At 33.8% G+C, this 17,500-nt stretch overlaps 1 protein-coding gene across 1 annotated transcript in view; it reads left to right on the top strand.

Annotated features, from left to right (window-relative positions):
- Positions 1–17,500, top strand: part of LOC137637820 (angiotensin-converting enzyme-like) — a 61,168-nt gene that overhangs the window by 33,069 nt on the left and 10,599 nt on the right. The window contains exons 3-11 of the mRNA XM_068369932.1: positions 10,568–10,726; positions 11,304–11,472; positions 11,723–11,866; positions 12,233–12,424; positions 13,223–13,490; positions 13,762–13,869; positions 14,534–14,726; positions 14,913–15,079; positions 15,498–15,620. Of these exons, the coding sequence (XP_068226033.1) occupies positions 10,568–10,726; positions 11,304–11,472; positions 11,723–11,866; positions 12,233–12,424; positions 13,223–13,490; positions 13,762–13,869; positions 14,534–14,726; positions 14,913–15,079; positions 15,498–15,620 (1,523 nt within the window). The remainder of the gene's footprint in view (positions 1–10,567; positions 10,727–11,303; positions 11,473–11,722; positions 11,867–12,232; positions 12,425–13,222; positions 13,491–13,761; positions 13,870–14,533; positions 14,727–14,912; positions 15,080–15,497; positions 15,621–17,500) is intronic.

Raw genomic sequence — 17,500 nt, 5'->3', positions numbered from 1 at the left:
TGATATAGTAGTAGTAGTAGTAGTAGTAGTAGTCGTCGGTTAACCAAGGCACCAGCCACCCGTTGAGATACTACCGCTAGAAAGTTATAGGTCCTTTGTGGCCAGATAGTATTAAAATGGATCCCTCTCTGGTCACGTCTCATTTGTCCTCTGCTTACATATGCGCCAAATAGTATGACATATTTTTTTACAGGGCAAAAGCATTAGGCTTGTCCAGCATGCTTTGTTTGCAATCTCTAGAGACTCATTCTGTTATTCTTGACATCCATCTATTGTTTATCATTCTCATTATATGTCCTGCCCATGTCCATTTCTTTCTTTTTTTACATGTTAGAATATCCTTTACTTTTATTTGCTCTTATATCCATGTCGCTCTTTTTCTGTCTCAGTGTTGTTCCCATCATTATTCTTTCCATAGATCTTTGAGTTGTAACTAGCTTCTCTTCTAAGGATTTAGTTAGGTTTCAAGTTTCCGATCCATAAGTTAATACTGGTAGGACCATCTGATTAAATACTCTAGTTTGAGAGAAAGAGGCATTTTAATTTTCATAATCTCATTTTGTTTACCAAAAGCTCTCCGTCCCATGCTTATTCTCCTTTTAATTTCAGTCTTTTGTCCTGGAAAAACACTGTCTGTCCTAAGTACAAATATTCATTAACAGTCTCTAGAGGTTCGTCCATAACCTTATTTGTTGTCCGCATTTTCATTGAACATTATCTTAGTTTTACTCATATTCATTTTCAGTCCAACATTTCTGCTTTCTCTTCTCAATTCTTCTATCTTCTATTGCAATTCTTCCTATGATTCACTAAATAGAACTATGTCATCTGCAAATCTGAAGTTCTTAAGGAATTCCCCATTGATGTTGATTCCTACATTTTCCCAATCTTAATTCTTTAAAACTTCTTCAATGTACTCTGTGCATAATCTAGAAAAGACGGAGTCTCCCTGTCCAACACCTTTCTTAATTGGAATTTTCTCACTATCTTTTTGTGGTTTTAGGCTTGCTGTACTTCCTGTACAGAGATCATCAAGTGTTCAATCACATTGTCTATAAATGCTTTGCATGGTGGTTTGTCATAATGAGTTGATATTTCCATTAGCTGCTTAATTACATGGATTTGGTCAGTTATTGAATACCTACTTTTAAAGTCTTCCTGTTCTCTAGGTTGATTAAAGTCTAGCTGTCTTTCTATTCGGCCTAATATGATCTTTGTAAATATTTCATATATCACTGAAAGTAAATTTATTGGCTAGTAATTTATCAAGTCTTTTGTGTCTCCCATTTTGTTAATTAGTATAATGATAAAGTTTTTCCAAGCTGTAGGTATAGACCATTCTTGCAGACATTTGGTGTAAAATTCAGCGAGTTTTACTAGTATGAAATCTGCGCCTGTTATTAACTCAATTGTTAGGCCATCATCTACTGCTGCTTTGACTCTTTCAATGCCTTTTAATTGTTTCTTCACTACTCCTACTGTTACGTTTGATACCGGAGCAGGTGTTTCATTGTTTCTATTTGTGAAGTTATTTCTCCTATCGCTATTGTATATCATTGTATAGAAATTATGTGCATATTTCATCACTTCATCTCTTTTGTTTATAAAATATTTCCATTTTAATCGTTTAAAGTAGACATCTTCTTTTCATCAATATTATGCTTCTTCCTTTCTTTACTGTTTCCTCAGTTTTTATCTGATTGTGTTTACGAATGTCCTAGGTTTTTATATAGTTCTGTTAATTCTATTTTATTTCTCTTGGAATTCGCCCTCATTACTGATCTTTTCTTTATTGTTCTTTTTATCTTTTCTGATAGTTTTCTCGATCTTGCTTAGGAATTTTACTCCTGTCTTGTACTGATTACAATACAAATTTTGTTGAATTACTTGATACAATTTCATCATAACGCTGGGAATACCTATTTGAATTGCTAAAATAACTAAATTCAAACATGTTTTCTTTTATATATATATATATATATATATATATATATGTATATATATACATATATATATATATATATATATATATATGTTTATATATATATGTATATATATACATATAGATATGTATATATATATACACACACACACACACACACACACACACATATATATATATATATATATATATATATATATATATATATATATATATATGGTAGTCCACATAAGGAAAATGCAAAGATAATGTGTATATGTAGAAATGCTCTAGTTTCGTCCGCCACTTGACCTTTTCTTATGCGTTTATTGTGAAAAGAATAAATGCACAAGTTTGTACATACAGAAAAGGCTTCAAATCATATTAATAGTAAAAAGATACTATTACTACCCGCCAGACAAAAGTCGCTTAACATGAGGATTAAACCAATAAAAGTTTTAATTATATGTTAACAGAAAAACAAGTAATAGAAACTTCGACAAGCACTTAAGTAAACAAAACAAGCCAAAAACTATTGAGTAACATTTTCAAGTTTGTACTGACACTTTATTCTGTGTAAAATGAAAGGATTTATTTTATATATGCCTGGAAATAAATTGAAATTCTTATTCTTACTATGAAATATACACGTTGCTTCAACGACATTTCTCGCTATGAAATCAGTGTTTTTGAACAAAGTTTGTGAGTTTTGCAAATCAACTGGATAATTACATATATTATTATGTACTGTACACAAATGGCATTACTTTTGGTATTTGTTCTTATATTATAATTATGATTTCAAATTTGTTTATCTAATGATTTCCCACATTGTCCAAAATAAAAATTTCCACATGGTATCTCATAATTTCTACCTTCATTACTGTCAGGTGTGTTACAAATTAGAGTTCTGCCAATGGTATTCCGATAAGAAAATGTAGCATTAATCCCCAGCAATCTTAAGCGAGTGATTATAGACTCATGATTAGGATGTTATAGTAGGGACAGAAAATTGGGTTTACTTATCGTATTCCATTTGGGTAAATAAAAACTTTTTCTTGCAAGTGTCAACCTTTTGTTTATGTCTTGTATGCTAAAATTATTTTGAAGATCTATTTGATATATATTTCTAAATTTCTCGTCAATATATTCGGGACTACAGATATTGAGGGCTCTAAGGAACATGGGCCTTAATGCAGACAGCTTAACATCTGATTTATATCATCAATAGTTATTTAGTATATGATTGTTATTTGGGGGTTTTCTGCATATCTTGAACTTAAGATTAGAATTCATAGTTGACCTTATGACTGTCACATCTAAAAATGAAATAACACCAATGTCTTCTTTTTCGACAGTAAAAGTCATGTAGGGTACTAGATCATTGAGGTCACTTAAAATTCTATGAATATCAGAGCAAGCTTTCAGGATAGCAAATACATCGTCAGCATATCCCACCCAGAAAATTTTGTCTAATAAAATTGCTCTAGCTATTCGACTTACGACAAATTCCATATAAATGTTGGATAAAGCTGGTGACAAACAATAACCCATCTGCATTCCAAATTTTGTCAATAAAATCTGTTCTATGCTTAGGCACTCACATAGACATTTAGCATAACATTACTTGTGCAATACCATATAATAAATAATGATAAATAATAATGATAATAATATTATCTAATTACATCGATTAGTCTTCTCTCACGACGCTTTGATGATAATGGATGAAAGACGCAATAAATATCGATATACTTGATTATGATGACGCAACCAAAACTCGTTGACTGGCAAATATACAAAAGATAAATGAATGGCTTGTCATGACTAACCAAAGCGGTACCTCAGAGTAAGATAGTACCAAATCTTACTTGGAGAGTTTCAGTACTTAAAGGAGACAAAATCCTAAAACCTAATCATTTGTGACTCGAGAGGATATCCTCTTATATGAAATTAGCCGAAAACTTCCATATCTGATATACTTTAAACTTCCTCACTATGCAAGTCTGGGTAATATTCCAAGAAATACAATGGTTTTCACAAAGTTAAGTATGGAGCAAATTAACTTTATGCCAGCCTTAACAGTAATCCAAAACATAGATAGGAGACACATGTCAAGGTTCACATCAGTGTTTTGGGTGTTTGTTCAATAACCAGGACCGTGTCCATTTAATTTTACATATTGTTAGTTATCTTTGTTGTAAAAGGATAACTGATTAACAATGCACATATTTTCCTCTTATATATTATTATAATGTAAAAAAAAAATTCTCTCTCTCTCTCTCTCTCTCTCTCTCTCTCTCTCTCTCTCTCTCTCTCTCTCTCTCTCTCTCTAAACACCTATACACAAACAACCCTTATACACACATAGACACACATATATGTGCGTGGAGAGAGAGAGAGAGAGAGAGAGAGAGAGAGAGAGAGAGAGAGAGAGAGAGAGAGAGAGAGAGATTGCACACACGCATATATGTATATCTATAGGCCATCTCTCTCTCTCTCTCTCTCTCTCTCTCTCTCTCTCTCTCTCTCCTCTCTCTCTCTCTCTCTCTCTCTCTCTCCATATATATATATGTGTGTGTATGTGTGAATTACGCGTACAATATATATATATATATATATATATATATATATATATATATATATATATGTATGTATATATATTATATATAAATATATATATTATATATATATATATATATATATATATGTATGTATATATATATATATACATATGTATATGTATATAATGTATACATATGTATATATATATAAATATATATATATATATGTATATACTGTACAATATTTAGATATATATATATATATATATATACATATATATATATATAAACTAAAATTACAGGAATGAAAAAACATAGTTATAAGAATATATATTAAACATGTTAACAGCATTATTTACAACATTTCATCTGTAGGTCAAGATTAATCTTGTTTAGATGAGACTTACATAGAATCAAATGCCTGAATAATTCAGCGCAAATCATCAACTAGAACTGGTCAAAAAGAATTATACTCATTAGGTACACAAGAGTGAATGGACATTATTTTTTGGTCTCATAGTATCATACCAAGATGTAATAATCATATGTGTAGAAATCTCTTAGGATTTCATACATTCAGCTAGAAAATTATGATTATAGTAATCTGAGTACGTATCTATATCCTTGATCCCATTCTGCACAAGATCTTCGAAGAAAATTTAAAATAAAAACAAAGGATATCAATAATCCTAGTCTTCACTTCACAGTTACTTACTTTTACTTTTCCGGTCCTTTACAGCAGGAGAACCCTACTTTCTACAGGACCTACACAGTCATTTTATCATGTTCGTTCGAAATCATTCAACATTTCACACCGCATATTGCTCTTTTATTGTCAAATCCACACTATCGAAGCACTGAGAGAACAAGAAAGTCTTCAGTTTCCTCTTGAAAGCCTTAATATCTGCAGTCTTTCGAATGTCCAATTGGAGATTATTGTGTAGTCTCTGGGCTGCATATTCAATTTGAAACCATCTGTAACTATTCTCGTGTCAACACGATTTGTTGGCTGCACAATATGTAGCAATTCTTATAAATATTTTGGACGTCTGATTCTGATAACTTGATGGATTATTGTATATATTTCAAACTCAATTCTCACTTTAATAGGCAGCCAGTGTAAATTAATTAGTATAGGAGTGATCCTCCCTCGGGTGGAATACCTTTTATCAAACTTTTTCCTCTTTTTATTATGTTTTGTCATTTAGGAAGTTGCACTTTTGGTAAATTGTAGTAGATGGAGTTACAGTAGTCAATCTTGGTAATAACAGTTTATCACAAGTTTCTTTACAGAATGTTCATCCATGTACTTCATAAAAACAATGTTTCTAGGATGATAACCAGTACTTTTTACTACATTATCTATTTGAGCTTTGGCAGACAAGTTACAGTTAAGAGATATGCCTAGATCACGAACTTTCCTAGATATCGGGGAAGTTGTTATTTCCGTTTATTTGAATATCACCCAAGTTTCTTACGCTCTTTTTCTTTCCTACCACCATAAACTCAGTTTTATTTTCGCTTAATTTTAGTTGTTTGATTGTCATCCATTCCCTAACACAAGCAAGAATTTGGTTTATAGTGTTAGTAATGTCTGTACGAGCTTAATTCCCGATAATCTAAAGCACTTTTCAGAACTGGTGTGACTATAACTATTTTCTCAAATTTAGGAAACTTACATTCATCGATGCTTGTATTTGCTATTCTCATAATTATATCAGCTAGACTGGAAAAGTTTCTTTCTCCAGTTACTTCAGATATTGGCAGTGGATCGATTGCACAGTTTGTTTTCCTTACTCTCTTGATAATCTTGGTGACATCGTCTTGTGTTATATTATTGAATCTCGTTAATTTTATCTGTGTATCCGGTGTTGCATTAATCTAATGTTGAATATTTGTTAATGACCTAGTTATGTTTTTTATTTTGTTTTGATAGAATACGGGAAAAATACTTGCTAGTTCCTGGTCACTGTACTCCTCTTGTAGGCTTTTTTTTTTATTTACAGTTCCCATTATACCATTCAGGAGACTATATAACTTATGTCTGTTGCTACTTCGCGGGTGTTTCTCTTATATTATTAGTTTTTTTTCCTTCTTAGTAGGTAATTATATTGACACATTGCAGTTTTGTATTCTGCATGTACTTGTAGTTTTTAACCAATTCCACTTTCTTTTAGTCTTCCTTTTTGTGTAAAGTCTATCAAACCAAGAAGATCGGTCTAATAATTATAGTCTTTTCCATCAGTGGACGCATGGTATCATTTTCACTTTTACACACATAGCGCCCCGCAAACGTTGATTACCATGATCGCAAGGAATACTGATAGCTTCATTTATTTTCTTTGTAACTTCTTCAATAAATACAAAAGTAGAGAAATTTGATTTATTTCTGAAGTTTATTTGCTTTACCACAATGTGCTTCTGTAGAGGTAGTCTAAAAGTAATAAGTTTTTGCACTAGAGAGATACTGCACATCTGTTCTACATTTATATCAGATACAATGTTATTCATTCCATCACTTAAAACTAGTTACAACGTATGTTCAGTCAAGGTAATTGCACAGTCAACATTATTCACCAACTGATATGATTTCAATAACTCATTAAATTCTGAAGCATCAAGATTTGATGCGTGATCCATCCAAAGATTGAAGTCTCCACAAATAGCTAGTTAATTTTTCTCCATGATAATCATATCAATGAATGCACTGAATTCTTCAAAGAAGATACTAGTATTTGTTCTTGGAGGCTTGTAAACTGTAGCAATGGATTTTTTTTTCTTTCTTTCTTTCTTTTTTTTCATAAAGTTTATTTCTATATATTCAAAGCTTGTTACACTAGTTCATTTTAACATCTTGAGATTTGAGTAACCCTTGTGAACGAAGAGCCCGACACCGCACCCACCCCCGACTCCACGAGGCCTGCCCTCTCTGGGAATATGAAAGAAAGCGTGTGTGTAGGGGGTCATTTCTCAGTCATCTTAGCCGTGTCAAAGCATTTTAGCTGTTTCAGATAATGCTAGTATATACAAATATTTTTCATTTAGCAATTCTCGAATTTGAATAGTTTTATTACCAACAGATTGTATATTTACATAGCCAAAGTTTATGACATCCTCAGTATCCATAATCAGTATTTTCTGCTAGTCTTTTCAATTCCAAATCATAAGCTTTGAAATTTCTTGAATACACTGTTTGGTTATTTGGTCTGTTGCGAATTACGTTTTTTGTTGGAATGTTTTTCTGGACATTTCCCTCAGACTTCATCATTAGTCTTAAACTTACAATCTTTTTCTAAATGTCATACCTCTGACAGTGGTAGCAGGTGATCACGTCGTACCCATCACGTATGCTATAAGTACCCCATTGCAACATAACTTTATCACCATCATCATGCATAGCCTTCCGAACTTCAGGATCACATTTCAACAAATATCTAGTAGTCCTACCTGCAGTACTTTTCTTGAATACCAGACTTACCTTCTCTTCTATGTTTTGGCTGTGGTCCAGGTAACGATTTCTTTGAATCAAAGCATTTACTACTTAATCTTCACCATTGTATACATTGCATATCATTATTTTAGGTTTTAGTTTTTCAATTTTCCTCATCTCGGTGTCGGCAACCATTGTTTGAATCCTATTTGCTGTTTTCTCTCTGATTTTTTTCGTCAGCAAAATTTACAACATTTCCTTTTGAAGTTGACTTCGTATTAAGAATTGAAATATCTTTAAGTGCATGTTCGACCTCATTTTTTCTGTCCGTGATTTAGTTGATGCTTTAGTCGATTTAATTACCAGTAGATTTTTTCTTTAACTTTGCCAGCATAAGTCATTTTTCATTTGTTTTGGGTCCATCAGTATTTGAAGTGTTAATTTTCCTGATTCCATGTTCATCGATAAATTATCAACTCTCTCAATGAGATCTGTGGTTTAGGGGAGTGGGGTACGTAATTGGGAGTTCCAATTCAGCGATTTTCTCTTTATGTCGGTTTATATAAAGGTCTTTCATATTCAATTCCTCCTCCATTTTTTATATAGTTGTCTTGGCCGTAAGATCTTCATCTTTACAGAGTGGACAAATCCACTTCAAGTTTGTTACGTCCTCGTCACTTATGTTTGGCGCGATAAACACACTGCTTGTGGTAACGTCTGTAACAGTCACATCTTATCCACTTTTTTTCTGTCTCCCCTCGAAAATCCACATATGGGGCAACCAGCCATGATGTACTTTTTTACTTTCTACCCTAGTCTCTCCATAAGACTAACTGATATACTACAGTGTATATATATATATATATATATATATATATATATATATATATATATATATTGATATATATGTATGTATATATACATACACACACACACACACACACACACATATATATATATATATATATATATATATATATATATATATATAGAGAGAGAGAGAGAGAGAGAGAGAGAGAGAGAGAGAGAGAGAGAGAGAGAGAGAGACTCTGTATACATTCATACATATATGAGTACACACACATACACACAGATATATATGTATATATATATATATATATATATATATATATATGTGTGTGTGTGTGTGTGTGTGTGTGTGTGTGTGTGTATGTATGAGTTCTCTTACTTGAGGGTACACTCGGGCACACTATTCTATCTTATTTTTCTTCCTCTTGTTTTGTTAAAGTTTTTATAGATTATATAGGAGATATTTAATTTTACATTACTCTTCTTGAAATATTTTATTTTTCCTTAAGTTTCCTTTCCTCACTGGGCTATTTTCCCTGATGGAGCCCCTGGGCTTATAGTTTCCAAATAGGGTTGTAGCCTAGCAAGTAATAATAATAATAATAATAAAAATAATAATAATAATATATACATAGTATTTCTCTCTCTCTTTCTCTATCAATCTATCTATCTATCTATCTATCTATATATACATATATATATAAAGAGAGAGAGAGAGAGAGAGAGAGAGAGAGATGCGTAGGAGATAATATTCGTGTCTCCTGTATTATACGCCTGGTTTCAGACGGTTAAGTGGATAATACTTTATTGCAATAAGCTAAATAAGATGAATATCTACTAGAAATAAATGCAAATAAATCCTTGGAATCCGATAATGTACACCTGAAAAAAAGCAAGATTTGTTTTCCTAAAGAGACCACGCTCATTGTCCTTAGTTCGCAAGGTGTGAATAAACTACTCCCTTTGTGCTAAGAGACATTTTGATTCTGCATTGTCCTCGTATAATGATCATGTCCTGTTTAAGGATAAATTTAGGACGATGATGGCGCAGATTGCATCCTAACAGTTTACCTGTAGAATTTCTGAAGGCAAAATGGCAACGCCTGCTGGTTTCCTTTAAAGTCGCTCAAGTCTAAAGGATTATGAAAAAATGCCGGAAAGAAATAATTTTCTTTTTTTATGCTTTAGTAATTTACAGGTATGATAAGAATAGGTGGAATATCGTCCGTTTGATGCTCAACTGAAACTGCGTTTTAGGATAATGTTAAGATGTTTATCAATCTTTTGGAGAACAATTTTTATCTTCCTCTAATGATTACAGAATGCATATTTTGTTCTGCTAAGCAAATGAGAGATGAATTCAAGCATGTATGCGGAACATAAGCTGCATATAAAGTTTGGTTTCAGTAGTAACATTGTGGGTGTTAGTTCATTTTCAAGTAGATCCACAGACTGAATGTGACCTGGTATACCTTATCCAGTACCCGTTTGTTAAGTTGAACATGCATGAACCACATACAAGGTTCTATGGATTTTTAATAAGAATCGCTTGATTCAGGAAATTTGCTGACGAACCTCATGCATTTCCAAGAACTCTGAATTTCAGGCTAATCTGTTCCACGACAACTAAAGACAACAATTATGACAGAAGCCATTATAATAGGTTACGTATGACAGTCGCCAGAAGCATTTACTTCCTAGATCAGTCGCTTAATCACCGAAACCCTTTTTTTTATTTATTTATGTATTTTTTTTTTTATAAGTCGCACCAGACATCATCGGTTTTCATGCATACATTTCCAAATATTCAATCCCCAATTGCAATTTTTATATTGATTCTAGTTAAGGCGCCAGTTGGAGTGGACTCGGTTTCATCGTCTGAAGTGGACTGAAGCGACTACCTTTGCGTGGAAAAACTTCACCACGCCGACCGTCAGGAGAATGTTTTCTTTCCTCACCGTGCTTGGAAAGGCAGCACTACCCGAGAATGAACTCAGGGAGGTACGTGTCTACAGACACAGACAATGACAGAAAGAGAAAACTATGATTCTTAATGTGGTCTAGTGAAACACACTAGTGGCTTCAAATCATTTGTTCAAACGTGATTTCAGAATTACTTGATAGTAATTGCTTGCCTGCAATCTCCATAAACATATTTTGATTATGTTAATCCTTTTCTTTAGACATGAATGCATATCAGTTCTGTACAGAAAGTGTTGTCTACTACGCTGGATATCATTGTTAGGATATCTTTTTCATTTCGTTTTATAATTTAAAATTAATTTGTTGTAGACTAAAGAAATCTAAGTATCTTATCGCCATAGATTATACTTTCTACCTTTGAAATGGTAAAAGAATAACACATTTCAAGTTTTTTCTTAAATCACCCATTTGCGAAAACCTTTATTAAATAGAAATTTCAAAACCTTATTAGAAATTAAATCATTTTTTGGAAACTTTAGTTGTCTGATAACCCTAACCCCGTAATTTTCTACCTTTACACAGATAAGATGTAAATGTTTCCAAACCGCCATGAGAGGCCATATAATTTTGACCTTTACTTACAATTCCCTAACAGTTAACGACGCTGATCGAGGAGATGAAGACAACTTATTCAACTGCCAAGATCTGTAGATACGATGCAACACGAAATCGATTACCTGATGGAGATTATGATTATTATGCAGACTTAGAAATAAGCGGAGACAATGAAGTCCTCTGTGCACCTACACTCAGCCTAGAACCGCGTATGTACAGTAGCATTGTATCTTATTATAATGTAAATGTAAGAATTACATAAATGTTGATGTTATTATTTCTGAAAAGTATGGTATGCATGTTTACTTACAATGATAACATTCTATAAGAAACTTCAGCTGCTGTTATACTGTAAATACCATCTAGCCTAAAATGTCCGTTATTATGAGTAACCATGTATTTTCTTTACTCAACAATTTTCAATAAATGTCTAAATTTTGGTCGGTATTTTTTTTTTAGATCTAACCCAAATAATGTCAACTTCGCGAAATCCTGACGAACTTCGTTATGTGTGGAGAGCCTGGAGAGATGCAGCTGGGAAACCTTTACGAGAGAAATATATTCGTTTCGTAGAACTGACAAATAAAGCTGCGTTGCTTAATGGTGAGAATGCGCCTTACGGTAAACGCGAGGATTTTGACTTAGTCGTGTGTTTTGTCTAGCTTATAGCAGTGATAATGCAGAATTAGGATCTTCCTTAATTATTACCTGATCAGCTGTGTCTAAAACAGTGGTAATTCTTTTGTGTGATCAGAACTTTCTCATCTTTATAATGGTCTTCTACAGTTCAAAATCAGAACACTTTATTTCATCTCATAAAAATAGAACAAAAATAGATAAAAACTGTTCGACATAATAGATAATTCACAAGGCAACCATTGAAGATGAGAGTATTTTCTTTTTATTGTTCACTTTTCCTAAATTAAAACGAAGTTGGATGTTGCTTATTGTTTCATGTCCTATTGGCAGGTTTTGATGATGCTGGTGAATACTGGAGAAGCGATTATGAAACCAACAGTTTCGCCGAAGACCTGGAGGCATTATGGGACACACTGCGTCCTCTCTATCAGCAACTCCACGCTTACGTCAGGAGCAAGCTGAGAACAGTTTATGGGGAGGAAAACGTGCCCGTTCGAGGCCCCATTCCGGCACATCTTTTGGGTGGGTTGAACCATTTGCAATAAAAGTATTTCCAGATCGTGTTCATCCCTCTTATTTGATGAATTGACTTGAAAGCGGATAAGCTTTTCTGATCGAAGTTCATCTGTCGTCTACCCGTATGAATATATTTATTTTTGGCTTATACTAACAGTTTTGACTTCGGGATCATTTGTTCTTGGGTCGAGAAAATTTGAGTTTGCTCAAATGGGTTGAGGATACTCCACTTTTCCAGATAAAAGATAAGAAATACTAAAAATAGGTCAGCTTCATTATAAAAATATTTTTCAGAACTTAAGGCCAGGAAATAGTAAAGCCTAAGCAATATGTTTCAATAAAGCGTAGCTTTTGGAATCTTCAATTGACGGAATTGAGGTTCAAAGTTACGGAGGGAAAATCATATCTTTAAATTAAGAACAAAAAGACAATATTTTGCCAAATCATTTCATATACACATATATCGCGGATTCACGCTTGTTCAAACCCTGACCTCACATCCAGACAGGGCTACAATTAAGTTTCGAAGTTTGTCAAGGGAATGAATTGGTAAATCTTTGTCCTATATTTGAAAGTGCAGTTCGTGGGTATTTTATTTGAGTTAATTCAAGCCGCTTTTTCACTCAATGATCTTTAACAGTAAAAATATATTGCTCCTACTCAACACCTTTTTATTATTCATTAACTTCGTTAATATTTTGGACATTGATATGTGTTTATATGTTCATTGATCACCTATGCTGTTAAATATCTGCTTAAAAAACAATGGAGATGGATCCACGAGTCAGAGAAATGCCTTTACAGGTAACATGTGGGCGCAGACCTGGACGCATGTGCTGGACATCACCATTCCCTACACAGGACCAGCTACAGTAGACGTCACGAACACCCTACGACAACTCGGCTACCAACCAGTCACCATGTTCCGCCTGGCTGAAGAGTTCTTCACTTCGCTTGGATTGGATAGTATGCCGACGACTTTCTGGCAAAAGTCTCTCTTCGTGAAGCCCAATGACAGGGAGGTCGTTTGTCACGCTTCTGCCTGGGACTTCTGCAATGGTTTTGACTATAGGTGAGTGAGTTCACATCCATTTCTTAGAAATCATAGTTTATTTTGTCATTGTCGTGACGTATCTAAGATCTGTTTGAAAGATGTGAAATAAGACCTGGGATGAATAGAAATAAATGTTTCACTAATACTTGTATCAAAATACATCCCAGAAACTCTAGAAAACTATAATAGAAACATGAAAATGTGTACCATTGTAACTCGAATTAACAAACTGAAAAAGTCTTCTATGTGAGAGGGTTACAAAACTAATAACCTCATTGGCTCATTACAGGATTAAACAGTGTGCTCAAGTAACCATGGAAGACCTCATAACAGCACACCATGAGATGGGTCATATCCAGTATGACATTCAATACCGAAACCAACCATTTATTTTCAGGTAATAACAAATCTTATTCAGATGAACATTAAAATATTAAGTTTCTGTTCATTGCCATGAAGAGTTCTACGTGCTTTTGTAAATATAGATGACTCGGGAATAGAAGCATAATGAGAGGTTGAGATTCATACATGACCACATGGTTTTCTTTCATTTTGACTCATTCCACTAAGACTTAGTCGGAGGTTCACAGCTGTATCTATTGCAGGAGATAAAAGAGTATAAAGGGATAAAATATTGGTTATTCCTAAAGAGGGAAAATTCTCCCTACCAGTGATCTCAGTTCTCTCTCTCTCTCTCTCTCTCTCTCTCTCTCTCTCTCTCTCTCTCTCTCTCTCTCTCTCTCTCTCTCCACCTTATTGATGTATGTTCCAACCTTTAGGTAGTTCAAAAGGAAATGTAGATCAGCTACGCTGGTATCAAGTGAAGATATGCTACTGATATTTCAGTCCAATTATGTTGTAGTTGACAATTGAATATCTTGAGCTAATAAAAATGGCAATTTCAATTCAAAAAATGGATTTTCAAACCATCAATTTCAATGTTTGCAACATTGAAAAATATTACTTAAAGAAATTTCTCTTCACAATGAGGCAATACATTATTTCCTTCCTGTATGAAATTACGGAAAACACCAGTTAATATATTTTTTTGTACGCAACAGGGATGGGGCCAATCCAGGATTCCACGAGGCCGTTGGAGATGTCTTGGCGCTCTCTGCCTCGACCCCTCGTCACTTGCAGACGGTCGGGCTGCTGTCGAATGTTGACGACTCTTACGAAACAGATATCAATTTCTTATTCAACATGGCCCTTGACAAAATAGCCTTTTTACCCTTTGGATACTTGGTCGATAAGGTAATGCTGCTTTCAGGGTGGACGGTGGAAATAACTTCCAGAAGGAATGATACGAGTAGATATACTTTCATGTGTAGCAATACCTTTCCTTTTCCGTAAAAGAGACGGATTTAGTTGTGAACAAAATCCTAGATGTAAAATGACCCAGTTCCCATTTTAATGATAAGGTCTTATTTTCCGGTCCAGTGGCGGTGGGAGATCTTCAGCGGAGACATTTCCACTTCAGAAATGAACAGCCGTTGGTGGGAACTTCGTAATTCTATCCAGGGGGTTTCCTCCCCTGTGCCCAGAGATGAGGAAGATTTTGATGCAGGGGCCAAGTTCCATGTCCCTGCAAATGTCCCTTACGTCAGGTATGGCCTATTGTGCTTTCTAGAGAGTGAATTGGTGGATGGGCTTTTATGTACGTAATATATAGTTTTATTTTCTGTTTGTATTGCTATTTGAAAAAAAAAAACTTAAATAAATATGAATATGGGTATAAGTTAAAATAAGCAAATCTATGCAAATTAGTATAAATGGGTGATGACTAATATTTGTATAATTAAATTCATATATATATATATATATATATATATATATATATATATATATATATATATATGTATATATATATATTTGTATATATATACTATATATATATATATATATATATATATATATATATATGTATATATATATATATTTGTGTGTGTGTGGTGTGTGTGAAAAGAACAATATTAATAAGTATAAAATAATTACAGTTATGGTTTTTTTTTTTTTTTTTTACAGGTATTTCGTAAGTTTCATCATTCAGTTCCAGTTCCACTCGGAGTTATGTAAAGCAGCTGGCCACACGGGGCCACTTCACCACTGCGATATATATCGTTCCCAGGAAGCCGGAAGACTTCTCAAGTAAGATACTATATAAGCTCTCCCGTTTCTCTTACACAAACATTGTTGTGATGAAAGTTAACTCAATTAATCAATTAATCAAGGATAACTTTATTGAATCCCTTTTTTATTTAGGTACTTATATCTAGGAATTTTAGTTTCTTCAACAATAATCTAAATTTAAAGCCGCTGTCTATCGATATTCTAAAAGACAAGCGTGTCTTTTTGGTTCATGTTTTATAGAAGAAGGGCTGACAAAGATTACTACAGATTTCCTTCAAACAGATCACCTAAGCATCTATAGCTCCTGCTCTTGAGTACTTAGCGAGAACAAGTAGATACAATCATACGAGAGCATAGATCAGCCCCAAACTTTGGCACTACAATACCTGTATTGGAGAACGTTTTTTATTGGTATTTGATTTTGTGTTCACCCTAATGGAGTTCAGTCTAATAACCCTTTCAGAATCTTTAGCTTTTCTTTTTTACCTGACTCTGTTATAGAAAATTATAGAAAGAAAGATGAAAAATAGGCTTAAACTAAAACATTGGAAAGACTGTAGGTTGGCCAAAGCAACAGCCACCGGTTGAGTTACTACCGCTAGAGTCATTGGGTCATTTGACTGGCCAGACAGTACTTCATTGGATCATTTTCTCTGGTTACTGATCATTTTCCCTTTGCCTATGCATACACCGAATAGTCTGGCATATTCTTTACATATTCTCCTCTGTCATCATACCCCTGACAACACTTGAATTACCAAACAGTTCTTCTTTGCTCAAGGGATTAAGAATGCATTATAATTGTTCAGTAGCTACTTTCCCCTTGGTAAGAGTAGAAAAGACTCTTTAGCTATGGTATGGTAAGCAGCTCTTCTAAGAGAATGACACTCCAAAATCAAACTATTTTTCTCTAGTCTTCGGCAGGGCCATAGCCTTTGAGTACACCCATCAACAAAACCGGTGTCACCTGGCCAGACCTGACTTAGAGAGATCATGCCCCTCTTGCCCTGAAAGGTGGCCGACATTAAACAACCGAGACATCGTTAGGATGGTTCGAATGTGAGGAGGAGGGAAATTACCGATATCACTCAAAAAAATGCGATGATGAATGAAATATATATGAAAAGAGGGAAAACTTTTTTTATTCTTTTAAGAAATGTAATCTATTATTATTTCGAAACTAATTCATCAAGAGATTTTATCATAACTTTTTATTTGAATTTTTCTATCCTATTTCTATATGAAATTTTCTTGAATAATATTGGAACTGACTATTCATATTAATATTCATTACACGGAAATACCCTTCGTTTGCATTTTCTTAAGCAATTGCTCTCTCTCTCTCTCTCTCTCTCTCTCTCTCTCTCTCTCTCTCTCTCTCTCTCTCTCTCTCTCTCTCTCACATACATACACTCTACGCATTATATTTAGGCGCTAATAATGTATCGTTTCAAATAGCACCTATTGGGTCACCAATCATTAATAAGTGGCCTTTGTTCAGAATTTCGAAGGAAATGAGGTTTAAAGGTTTAGTTGCTGATTTCAGTGATTTCCTTTGATTTCGATCATGAGCCACGTAGCTCGGTGTGGTTGGGGTTAGGTTTTGTAACAGGCTACTTGGCTCCGGCCCTCTTAGAGAAAATAGTATTATTAGCTATATTAATCATATTAGTTTAAGGTTGGAGATTTAAAATGCATCACCAGTTAACATCATTTATTTTGTTTCAGAAGTGATTGGTGAAAATAAAATATGTGAAATGACATGCAATGAAAGTGTTCATTGGAGCATTGTTATAGTGATGTTGTGGTATATAGGATGTAGGGTATAAAAGATTAAACTATCCGCTCATTGTTTACCCAAATTATCTGATTCGGCGTCAATAACCCTAGATATCAGG

The sequence above is a fragment of the Palaemon carinicauda genome, chromosome 3 (assembly GCF_036898095.1).
Source record: "Palaemon carinicauda isolate YSFRI2023 chromosome 3, ASM3689809v2, whole genome shotgun sequence".
Taxonomy (NCBI): Eukaryota; Metazoa; Arthropoda; class Malacostraca; order Decapoda; family Palaemonidae; genus Palaemon; species Palaemon carinicauda.
Note: the sequence above shows the minus strand (reverse complement) of the source record. Positions and strands in the feature narration are given on the sequence as shown.